Source organism: Podarcis filfolensis (genome assembly GCF_964270895.1).
Source record: "Podarcis filfolensis genome assembly, chromosome: 11".
Classification (NCBI taxonomy): domain Eukaryota; kingdom Metazoa; phylum Chordata; class Lepidosauria; order Squamata; family Lacertidae; genus Podarcis; species Podarcis filfolensis.
Genome location: NC_139613.1, coordinates 56079362 through 56092226, shown reverse-complemented (window position 1 = coordinate 56092226; position 12865 = coordinate 56079362). Strand labels below are relative to the sequence as shown.

General features: G+C 38.9%; 1 protein-coding gene across 9 annotated transcripts in view; it reads left to right on the top strand.

Moving 5' to 3' along the window:
• NTRK2 (neurotrophic receptor tyrosine kinase 2) overlaps positions 1 to 12865 on the top strand; it is a 179049-nt gene that overhangs the window by 60255 nt on the left and 105929 nt on the right. For all 9 annotated transcript variants that reach the window (XM_083576712.1, XM_083576704.1, XM_083576709.1 and 6 more), the window contains 2 exons: positions 5433 to 5536; positions 6619 to 6718. In XM_083576712.1, the coding sequence (XP_083432838.1) occupies positions 5433 to 5536; positions 6619 to 6718 (204 nt within the window). The remainder of the gene's footprint in view (positions 1 to 5432; positions 5537 to 6618; positions 6719 to 12865) is intronic.

Here is a 12865-nt window from a genome sequence, read left to right as displayed (position 1 = left end):
AGAGCATCTGTCTCCCCAGGCAAATTGGCAGGAAATATCGAATGTAACTTACAAACTCTGTCCAGCAGTTTATCTATGGTTTATTTACTACCAAAAAAACCCCACAGTTGGCTTATGAATGTTGGGTAGCAGAGTATCCAAGGATACAGTTACTAGTTGTTCAATGGAATATACTGCTTTGACTTATCAAAGACTTGGAAACTCACTATTCCCTAAAGGAGATGGCAGCATCTGTTGTCTTTTGGCTTAATTGTCCTTAGTCATTTGATACGTCGCTGAATGGGTCTCCACCCATATTTGTTTTTACTACCTTAAAAAAAAATACAGTCTGTTTTTCAAGAGAGCTTATTCCATAAAATGGCTTACAGCTGTATTTCAAACCACGACAGCATTACAATCTACAAGAATAAAATATTACGTGCATTCAGCAAGCATTACAGAATAGATACTGCAGACGTGGACTTTAATAAGAAGGTCTTGCACAAGGTTGTGCTTTAATAGGGTGCTGGCTCATGAAAGCCCACCCTTAACTCTGCTTCTCTGTTACATGCCAAGGTGAAGGAATGGCCTCCTGGAGCCTCAGGAGAAAATGGAATTTCTCTTCTCTGAATTTCCTGGAAGATAGTCCACCTGCGACCTCTTTGTGACTAGCCAGCCGGTTATGGATTTCCTTCAAACCAGAGCTTCTGTCAACATTGTACATACGTTGGAGGCAGACAGATGTGCTCACCTCCTTCTTTCCATTTCTTATTGTTTTGAGAAACAGTTGTTTTTGAAATGATCATATAATTGGTGCCTGTTGGTACGCATGTTTTTTTTATTTGGTTTTGAGTGGGGACCAAAGGGTTCGTGCCCTCTTCCAGTCTGCTCTGGCAGGGCATGGTATCTAGTCCTCCTGGCAAACTGATAAAAATTGACCTACCCACATGTTCCAGGTGCCTTCTCAAGGTTAAGAGCTGCCCTCTGTGAGACTTAGAGAAACAGAAATTCGTAGTAAGGGAAATTTCCAATTTTTCTTTTTTGTGTGTGTACTGAAGCAAGTCTTCTTATATAACAATCCCTTTATATATTTATGGAAAATATCATACTTTTGTTTTTCATATTTGTTTGTTTTTTTGTATATCTACATAGAATTATTAATTACTATTTTTTAAAAAAAAACATACTTTTTACCATATAAAAATTCCCATCAGCGATTTTTCTTTTTAAAACAATTTCTTAAAACTGTGCTTGTTGGAGGCTGCAATCCTGCACACAGTTAATCTGCTTAAGTCCTACATTTAAGCTGCCCAATTGTGTGTAGGATTGCTGCTGAAGCTATTTGCAAATTAATGTTCTTCAAAAGGCTAACCTATTGTTATTAGATCAAAACTGGTGCCTTTTAAAAGAACTAAATTTTTAGATAATGCCATCATAAAAGGCACCATTGCCTTTTATCTGTGAAAGTCCATTTTAAACTGTTTCTATAATACTTGTATACCTTCAGGAGTGGAAAGTTTTGTTCATTCTTGCTGAATATATAGCCCTGTGCCAAAAATTGTCTAAAAAACCAATATAAATTATATATTAATTGTAATATATAATTTTATATATTAATTCGGTTTTATTCCACATCATTAACCATAAACTCTAGCATGCAATTGGATTACCGCATTACCTGTAAGAGGAATGAGTAGTTCCTAATACTAATTAAAATCAATTCTGAAGGGGAGTTTTGGACCATTCAAGAACCCATTATTTGGATAAATATTTGGGCAGCTTGCCTGTGATAGTGGAGGAGCAGGGCAGGAGGGAATCCCACAGCCCACTGATGAAGTCTCCCTCACTTAATTAGAAGTTCACTGAATAGATAGCTTGCAGCAATGCCTTCAGTTCTTTCATACTTAATTACAATAACCCTGATCAAGAATGCAGTATGCGAGAAAGGGAAGCTTACCTTTCACAGAGGCATGCAAACTGTGATTGTAGGAGCCATAGGGGGAAAAGTCTCCATTGGCCTAGTTGCCATAGGGGAAAGTGCTAGAGAAATGTAAAAGACAATGACCCCAGAGTTAAAACTCATTGGTTGGAATGAATGTGTATAAAAAGGAGAGTGTGGTAGTTATGCCTCTTTCTCAATAAAATGTTTAATATGACCTTAGGATTGGAGATACTATATTATTGTAGTTGGTAAATTATTGTAGTGTCCTGCTAAAAAATGAGCTGCAGCAAAATTCGGGCTTGCAGTCTCCACTTCTTGCAAAACTGAGAGGAGACTTGGGAAGCTTTTGTTTGTGTATTTATTTAATCACAGGTTTCCACAGCTGAAGTTGGTTTGTTTCAGACAATAAACTGTGGTTAACCAAAAACAGAAATGAAAGCTTCCCCACTTCTCTGAATTGTATGGGAAAATTAGGTGAAAGTGTTGGAGCCCAAATTTTACTGAGCTTTGTACTTAGTTGTGCACGTTGTGTTAAACCAGGCATAGGCAAACTTGGCCCTCCAGATGTTTTTGGGACTACAACTCTCATCATCCCTAGCTAGTAGGACCAGTGGTCAGGGATGATGGGAATTGTAGTCCCAAAACATCTGGAGGGCCGAGTTTGCCTATGCCTGTGTTAAACCATGGTTTGGCATGATGTATATATGTTGCCATAGAGTTAATCTCTTCCATTCCCTTTTTCTGTGTCATTTCTGAATTTTCTGGATTGACAAAATTAATGATAAAATAAAACTGTCCTATCAGGAGTAACTAACCCAGTGGGGAGAAGCTGCAGCAATAGTCTCCCAGCAGCGGGGAGGGGTGAGGTTAGGGCTATGTAGGATGCTCCCACTTGTTCACCCATGTAGCCCCAAATTCTCCAGTGCCTCACCCCTTTTCCTCATGGTAAGTGGCAGTGGCCATGGTGCCTGGAGGCTGTTGATTTGGCTTCACAGCACTGGGCAAGCTGCTCCTCCCTCCTCATATCAGCTAAAGAAACAACCTGCTCAAATGATACCAGCTCACATCTAAATATATTTGGTAGGGAATATATCAAACTTGCCTATTTTCCTTATGTACTTTGGGGAAGGAGTGAGATGACTTAAAGGGAGTAAACTGCCATTACATTTAGCTTATAGTTAATCACCTTGGTAGTCCGAAGCACACAAAGTGGCTCAATTCTGTCGATTGTATACAATTATAACAAATGGAATTTCTGCCATTAAATGCTCCGTTCCTATGCGTGGAGCTGATTGCATCATTTTTTCCAAAACAAATCATAAAAATTAACTCTGCATTCAAAGCATATAAAAAGATTAACTCCAGTTGTGCAACTCTAAAAGCTATAAACAGAAAACATTTTGTACGAAAAACCACCTAGTGCTGTGTGAAATTATATATTTCTCTACATGTTTTTTATGTTTACATTGTACATTCTGCTGGATGCTTATTTATTTCTAGTTTTCAGATTTGGCTCTAAAGCCATATAATCTGATTTTTCTTTTGCCCTCTCTTATTTTGTGATAATACATACTAATGAAAGTGGAAGAACCCCTGGCTTTTGTCCAAGTGGCAATGTTAATGTTTCTCAGTATATCTGTATCATGGCAACACAACCACCAATGTGCCAATGAAATCTCCTTTCCACCTTTTTGCTTGTACTCTGTTACAAGAATCTTGAAAGACTTTTGAATGTAATGCAAAGCACCCCACCATAGATGTCAACTTTTCCCTTTTCTTGCGAGAAATCCAATTCTGAATAAGGGCATTTCCCTTAAAAAAAAGAGGAAATGTTGCACCCCACCTCACCCCCATGATCTCACAAGTTTCATGTGCAGTTTTTGTTTTTTTGTTTTTTGGCATGTCTTACTGCTTAGCCATTCTGGGCTCAAGGAAGAAACTTTTAGCCCTTCCCTGGATGTGGAAACCCTTTCCTGTTTGGATGCACACCTTCTTGTGATATTAACAGAGCACCAGGTGGTGTGGACTTCATTTGCCCTTTGTGGGATCTTGACACTGGAATCAGATATTATGCAGAACATGAAAGGAAGTGTAACTAGTCATAAATAAGCACAGCATTTGCTGCGATTTGAGATAATGAGCAGATTAAACCTTTTGAAAAGTTCTACACACAAGAAGCATTACTATCTCATGGGAAGAGAATATATTTGCTCTGGAATAGTTTTAAAGTAATTTCCTTCAGTTCAAGGATAGGCAAAGTTATGCATAACTTAGGTTTAATATTTGATTTGTTAATATTAAGTGAAGATCTTTTGTTCTATGCTCAGTGAACAGATTTTCATTAATTATTTGTTCATTCCTTTGTATTTCCAAATGCCTGCTTTAATAAATCTAACCTTTTCCCCTTCCACTAAATGGAGAATAACTTTTTTGGCATTTTAAGATACTTCAAATTGTACAACTTTCAGAAAAGTATTTTTAATGTTTTAATGCACATTTTGTTGCATTTCAACTTAACCTATCTCTTGTCAGTAAAAATACTTCCCGCCCTTGAGCTTTTGCAAAACTTATTTCACTGGGAAAGGAGAACTGTAACTCAAGCAAAAGGATACATTTTTCATACTCAAAATGAAAGTTAGAAGAATCAAGGAAACAATGATGTACTTTCAGCTGCCCAAAACAGGCCTTAAACTACCCTATGCATTATTCTTGGCTGGTCCATGTGGTTAGAACTCCCTCACAGAATTCTTAGGAGATGATACCTCTCCTTCTTCCTTTAAAGTCCAATTGAACTCCATCTCCATCTCCAACCCTTGATTTGTCTCCTTGTCTGGAACCTTATTATACCCAGTTTCCTGGGAATAAGCCCTATTAAACTCAATGGGATTACTTCTGAGTAGGCAAATATAGGATTGCACTGTTAATTTTTACCACCAATTATGTGTGTAATCCTATACCTACTAAAAACTAAGTCTCATTGAGCTCAGTGGAATTTACTTTTGAATATAGATGTTTAGGATTGTGCAGCAAGTATATGGAACTCTATTTCCTCCTGTTCCTCTGCTGTTATCCTGCTCTCTCCCTTTTCTTGTTCGTTCCCCTTAAATGGTAGATTATAAGATGCTTAGGGCAGGGGCCAGTATTTTTGCCTAACTTATGTTAACTCTTTGAAGTACTATACAAATAACAGAAGAAGTTTCTATTTAGTGCATTTTACTATTATAGTATTACTATTTTCATCCTTTGTTTAGAATATAACTAAGAAAGAACAGAGTACATATTGAATTTGAAGAGTAGATACAAGTTTTCATACCACAGAACATTCACTGAGAAAGTCAGGAGCAAATAAAGTTCTTGGCTTTCTGCATTTTTGGCAAACAAAACTTAGAACACTGAACAATACATTATAGAATTATAGTAAATTTTCATTTCCTGTGTTTAGTACTTTTCATAGAGACAAAAAAAAAAGTTACAGTCAGGGAAGTAAATAAAAATACATTCTTTCTCTTAGAGGATTATGGAACGCCAACGGATAATTTTGAAGATACTACAAATAATAGTAATCCAGTTACTTCTACGGATGTTTCCGACAAAAACAATGAAGATAGCATCACTGTAAGTATATACATAGTTTCCTGGTTTGTAATCTCAGCAGACTTTCTGACAAGGGATCTGATACGTTTGTGGTGTTTTAGCTTGTAACAAGACACCACCTTGACTATACCCCAGAGCTTTTCACAGGCATTTATATAATGTGAAACAATTGCTTTTTCAAAGAGTTGGTAAATTATAGATAGAAAACAGTGTGCAAAGTTTGTTTCATACGTTACCATTAAGTGATATTACCTAGTTGCAGCTTCCAAGCTGCATGGAAACGACTCCCATTTACAGCCTGAAATATTTTGGGTTTCCCTCTTTTGGCATGAAAAATATGGTGTAACTTTAGCTGAATGTTCTAGTGAGCACCCACATAATTTAAGTAACTATAAGGTCAACGCGGGTGGCGCTGTGGTCTAAACCACTGAGCCACTGATCAAAAGGTTGGCGGTTCGAATCCCTGCGACAGAGTGAGCTCCCGTTGCTCAGTCCCAGCTCCTGCCAACCTAGCAGTTTGTAAGCATGTCAAAGTGCAAGTAGATAAATAGGTACCGCTCTGGCGGGAAGGTAAATGGCGTTTCCGTGCGCTGCTCTGGTTTCCAGAAGCGGCTTAGTCATGCTGGCAACATGACCCGGAAAAACTGCAGACAAAACGCCGTTCCCTTGGCCTGTAAAGCAAGATGAGCACCGCAACCCCAGAGTCGTCTGCAACTGCACTTATCTGTCAGGGGTCCTTTACCTTTTTAAAGCCAAGATAAACTGGATGTTGTATCCACAGGAGCAGATGATCTTGAGATATTTTCCTGGTTCTGGTTTCCTTAGCAAAAAGCCATAGAAGCCATATTTTGAAGTCTCTTTTATTGAAGAGGCAACCTTAATTTTTTTTTTTAAGGATTAAAATTCTAAATTCTCAGCTCTTACTAGGGCGTTGTGACTATCCCTAGTAAGAGCAGCCTAGGTGTATAACACCCATAGGCTCTGAGTGGCAAGAGTTCAGACTGCAAACTTCAAAAGCTTTTCCAGTTTGACAATTCTGATATCATGTTCAAATACTGCCAATACTTCAATACTGGGTTTAATGCACCTTACTTTTCTTTTAGGTCTATGTTGTAGTGGGGATTGCAGCATTAGTGTGCACTGGCTTAGTTATTTTGCTCATTATTCTCAAGTTTGGAAGGCACTCCAAGTTTGGAATGAAAGGTAAGAGGGGCTGCTTTTATTTCTTTACTTCAATGAGTTAGATTGTTGCTTTTTGTTTTTTTATACACACTATATACATTTACATAGGGACACGGGTGCCACTGTGGTCTAAACCACTGAGCCTAGGTCTTGCCGATCAGAAGGTCAGCGGTTCGAATCCCCACAACGTGGTGAGCTCCCGTTGTATGGTCCCAGCTCCTGCCAACCTGGCAGTTTGAAAGCACGTCAAAGTGCAAGTAGATAAATAGGTACCGCTCTGGCGGGAAGGTAAACGGCATTTCCATGTGCTGTTCTGGTTTGCCAGAAGCGGCTTAGTCATCCTGGCCACATGACCCGGAAGCTGTATGCTGGCTCCCTCGGCCAGTAAAGCAAGATGAGCGCTGCAACCCCAGAGTCGGTCACGACTGGACCTAATGGTCAGAGGTCCCTTTACCTTTACCTTTATATACATTTACATGTGTAAACTTTGTACAAAATACATACAGTATGCATGCTAACTCAGAAAATGGAAGGTGTATTTTAATGTTCCTCCTGAAAGATACAGCAATTCTCTCCATGATTCTTGAAGTCTGCAGTGCATATTAGCAGTACAAAGTGCTGGGCCCCTATACCCTTTCTTCTACTAACAAATGTATACTGGGGCTGTGCTAAATGTTTGTATGTGTTTGTATGTTCTGGTACAAAAGCATTTTAAGGCAGCCCAAAATGCCCACTTCCTGAAATTCCCCTAAGTGCACCTTGGTCCCTTTATGGTCATGGGTGCTTTCTTTCTCTGCTTCTCCCTCAGCACCATTTCAGAGTGAGGCCATTACTTTTTATATCTCATTATCCATAGTCTCCATGGATGTGGCGAGTGCTGTAATACTTTGAGTGCATGTCACAGGAGGGGGAGAGTGGAACCACCAGGCAATGAAGGTGTTTCTCAGCCAACAGAGTTGTGTGGGCTCCTCCTCCTGTGTCCTTCTGCAAAAGGTGTTTTGTCTTCAGTTTCCTACTATTCCGATGATTAATACAAATTGCTACTGAAAAACTGAACTGTTCATTTTCATTGCCGCTTCTTTCACTCTTCAGTAACCATTTTAACCATTACGCCATGATCAAATAGTTTGTGTGCTTATTCAGTAGTAGTGAGAGTTCCGATTGCTCCCCCCCCCCAAAATATATATTTTTCATATAGGAAGTGATTTGGCAGCAGTGGTCACTGATGTGATTAATTCTCTGTAAAGGAATAGAAAGGGGTAAGATGCAGTTGTAAGTCAGTGGTTGCTTTATCTTTTCTCATATTTGTCTAGTCAGTCTACCATATGTGGGCATGTCTACCATGTGTGGTAATATGCACCCGTTTCATCTTCATATTTCTAGGAACAAGTGATGACTTTTCACAGGTTATATGATGTCACTTAATACAACTTTCTCTCAGATGTGAACATAAATACAATCAATTTATATCCATATCATCTCCCTCCTGAGTAACTCTGTTTTGATGCACAGTCATATATCATACTATGATTATTAGGGAAAATATTTTTTAAAAATACAGCAAGTCTTGTAATTCCTTTATATAAAACCAGTGCTATTTTTCTAGAAAAAGAAGTGCTAGAACTCACCATTAACACCTCCTTCATTCTCTTATAATGGCAATGGTGCCCACCTGAGAAGTGCCGGAATTGAGTTCTGGCTGAAAAAAGTCCTATATAATACTATAATTCAGCTGCTTTGTAGAGATGCTGTCCTACACAGAGTAGATCCAGTGAAGTTAATTGACATGACTAATTTGAGATAATTAATTTCACTTGAATCAATTTTAGGCCTAGCTGAATACAACTATATGTACAACTGTCCCATCACAGAAAAGCACAGACCTGAAAGGGGTCTAGAAGGGGCAACCAAAAGGCTTTAGATGTTCATTTGGGACATCTACAAGGAAAGACTAAAATGTTTGGAATATTTTAGGTGGGTTTTGTCTTGTGTTTTAAGGCAGCTGTTGGGTGACATGAACTCAGGATCATCCAATAAAGTTAATGGGCGTGGATTCCGAACATACAAAAATCATTACTTCACACAATGAATAATCCATTTATGCTTTCACTGCCACAAGATGTGGGGATAGCCCTTGGCTCGGATGGTTTTTAAAGTGGATTGGACAAATTGGACTGTCAATTACTATCAGCTGTGGTAAATAAATAGAGCCTTCAGGTTCAGCGGTGGTATATGCCTGAATACCAGTTATGGGGAGTCAGTTTTGTGGGAGAGCTACAACCTTCATGCCCTGATTGTGGGCTTCTCAAAAGCATCTGGCTAGTGGCTGGAGAAGTTCAAACAATGGCCACTTATTTGGGAATCCTGGCAAGTAGCGGTTAGAGCCACAGCCTGGTCAGGTCATCTTTACCATGGTATGACCAACTGGGGACATGAGAGCCTCTCCTGCAGTGGCACCTCTCAGCAGGAAGTGCCTATTTGAACAGGCCAACATGAGACCAGCTGGAGGCATGGCTGAAGTGGTAGGCCAGGGCATCACTCAGGTCCATCCAATTTTTATAAGTTCAGGCTGCACCCAGGCTTCCCAGCACAGATCAGCATTGGTTCTTATCTTGGCTAATTATGCCGAGTGTTTTGATTATGCATGTAGCCCCTTCATGAGGCCATCAAACAGGGTCATACGACTTGCAAGTAATTTTTCAAGTTCTGTAAATTCCCCTGAAGGTGCTGACTTCTCAGTTTGTCAACATAAAATTTTATTTGCAAATATCCAAACCACAGAAAAGTTTTATTTCCCATATACAGTTTGATTTTATCATGGCTTAGAAATCCAGTTTCGTGCCCTAGGTCTATATATCTATTCAGTAAGACATTTTATTTCGTTCATCAGAGGTCACTACAGTCCCTCTAATGGCAAGGAAATACCTTGAGAAATAAGATACATTAAAAATGATAAGAAATGGTTTTCAAAGAAGGCGCAGTAATTTATATTTACCTTAACTTACAACTTCACAGGTCTCTTTGGAAGTTTAAATCATTATAATTTATTAAAGCTGCTGTTGGGAGGGCTACAGACAACCCGTATTTTTGGGTTCTTTTTCAAATAGCTTTGACTTATGAAAATGTTATGTTTATGGCATAACTTTTGAAAAGTCACGCAAAAAGAGGTTTTGTTTTGTTTACAAAGAGCCCTGTTTTGGCTCAATCTTTGTAAGACCAAGGGAAGCTGCATAAATAGGTTTGGCACAGTTATGATGAAAAAAAGAGTCAGGATCTTGCTTTGGGCCCAGCTATCATCCAAAGGTGAACCGTGTCCCTTAAATGCCATTTTCCCAACTGCTCACCTTTTAAAAGGCCTTGTTCAAGCCTGCTTTGTTTAAAATATGTGGACAGTAAACAGTAGGATGCTGTTCTTCTTTATTCAGAAGCAAGTCCTATCGAGTTCAATCAGATTTACTCAATAGGAAATCTGTGTAAGCCACAGGGAATAAGCCGCATTGAACTCAGTGGGTCATATTTCTATATAGACATTCATAGGACTGCACTTCACATGCTTGAAAAACATTTTGAAGAGCCTGATAATGAAAAAAACTTCAGATGGTATACAGTTGCATTGTATACTGTTGGATTCGATTTCACTAGAACGCGGCACACACAATGTCATTGTATATTTCATAAGTCTAACCAAATTATAGACCATTTTATAAAGAGCAGAACATATACCGCTAAACATTTTTTATTAAGGCATATATAAGATTTTTTGAAGGAGCCTATCATCTTCTCAGCCTTCTCTCATCCATCTCTCCCTTCTCTCACATATCTGTATTTGTATACACCCACAAAACCAGAGAGATATTATGTTATTGAGGCCATATTTCTACTGAACATGATTTTTCTGCTCAGAAACTGAGTTACTTTGATCACACAGAAAAGCTACTGTGTAAATGTGAAGAAGTAACAGTATTTGCTCCTTTAACAATGGAAGAAATTGAACTAGCTTCGAACTCTGGAAGGGGCTTAAGTTCAGCTCACTACCTCAGAATTCCATATTAGCACTATTCTAAAAATCATTACCATCACTAGTGTAAAATTAGGAAAGTGCTTACCATAGTGATGTATCCTCCCTCAGGGTTGCTGCCAACATATGTTTAAAGAAAAATCAAATGTAAGCTAATGAGATCTTTCTGTCTGAAAGCACATCCTTGTTCAGAAAGATCATTGAGTGTTGATGCCTACTCTAAATTTCAAATGCAGTGAATTTGGCTGCAAACTGTTTCAAGCCCTAAGATGTATTCAAAGTTTTTTCAGTTCATTTGGGGGAGCTATTGATGTAATTCATTCCACCTTTAATTTGTTCCTCACCCAAGAGACGGATATATCACTACACTGGTTGGTCTGTATAAAGGTCCTCACTGCAACTCATATATCTCATCTTAAAATCTGTGCATCTGTTACAGAGATGGGTTAAGGCAGCATAAGCAATAACTTCACTAGGGACTACAGACGGTACTTGCCAAAAATATGGCCACTTTCCAGCTCTGGTTTTGCCCTTTGTTTCTTCTTCTTTTGAATTTTCCATTAGAGCAGCAGAAAAGTTCTAGTATTCTTTTACGGTGATTGACTGGGTTGCCCTAATTTCTCTGTTGGTTTGTATGCCAGTTAAGTTCATTCAGAACTTCTGAGGCTTAGAATCCCTGTGCTCAGTGTGGAGTTTTGAAAAACAGATTAGTTCGTGGATGAGATTATGCGACTTCGGCTTATCAATATCGTATTATATTAAAAAGCTTAAACTGTGGTGATGTAAAAAGCAGTGTGTTGAACTTCAGTGCCAACAGAATGCTTGTATTGAACACTGATGGCCTGTGCACCAAAACAGCACACAGGTTTTCTCATACTTAATTTAGACCAATTCAAATCAACTCCATTAGTAACCCTTCCTATATTAGACTCAAAATGATTTAAATAAATGAAATGTGGGGTTTAATTTTTAAAAATCTGACACTGGATTTAGATTTTTAAAAGTTTGTGATAGTTATCCAAACAGGGTGGTTTTAGGAAGGTTTCCAAGTTCCTGAGTTGGATTGTGTTGTTGACAAGGCATCTTGAGTCAGATCAGGGACTCCCTAATCTTCCAAGCTGCTATGTGGCTTCAGATGTCCAAAGCATGCCCAACTTCCTTTTGCTTTTGCTGAAAAACAAAAACCAAATTGACTGCATAAGCACCCAGAGCTCAAGAGGAATGGAGGTGAAGAGCTGGGGGGGGGGCAGGGGCTTCTCTTCTCATTCACGATAGAATAGAGCGTTAAAACCAAAGTCTTTAAAGAGCCTAGGTCTATCAATCCAGTTTGCTTGACGTGTTTAGAAGAATTACCTTAGAGCATTCCTGATTGCAGTTTATCAACACATAATCCCACCCCTGTTATCTGACTTATTTGATGCAAACCAGTCAAGAGCTTTATGTTTGATCCATCCTTACAGATGCAATGCAATTATATTTCCATCCCATTCCCCAAATGTTGGTCCCCACTGCAGTCTCTTACTACAACCCTTAGGGAAACATGCCAAAAATAGCACTATATTGCTAAACTTTTCACCTGGCTCAAATCCAGCTCATCTTTCGCTGATAATCTCTCTCACAGTTCTTTAAATATACCTACATAAGGGCCAAACTAAAGCACACAATAATACAGTGCTCCTGTATTATGTAGCAATCGTTTGTACCCTGCTAAATTGTTCTCTAGTTCATATCCTACCCATTACTTGGGCATTTCTTCTTCATAGACTCTGCGCATGCACACAAATGGATTTTGTGCCTGTGCAGAGTACCTTTCAGAAATTTCTAGCAGTTTTTGTGTGTGAAGGTCTCCCATACTGTGCATGCTTTAATGACTTCTCTGCCACTCCCATGACTACCCCACCAACATCTGGAGTGATGAGCTCCCCTCCATCAGCCTCTGCTTCTATTCTAAGTTATTATGGTGACTGCTATCACAGCAGCAGAGTGTAGGTTTCCATTTTTAAAAGGTTTTTGACAATCTACCATGCCTCTTCCCAGTGAAGGAGCTCCTTATTCTCAAAGTCTCCCTTGACAACCTTGTGATTGATGACACTTCCTGCTACTCCATCTTGACTCTCCTGCTTCTTCCTGACTTCCTTGACCTCACTTTT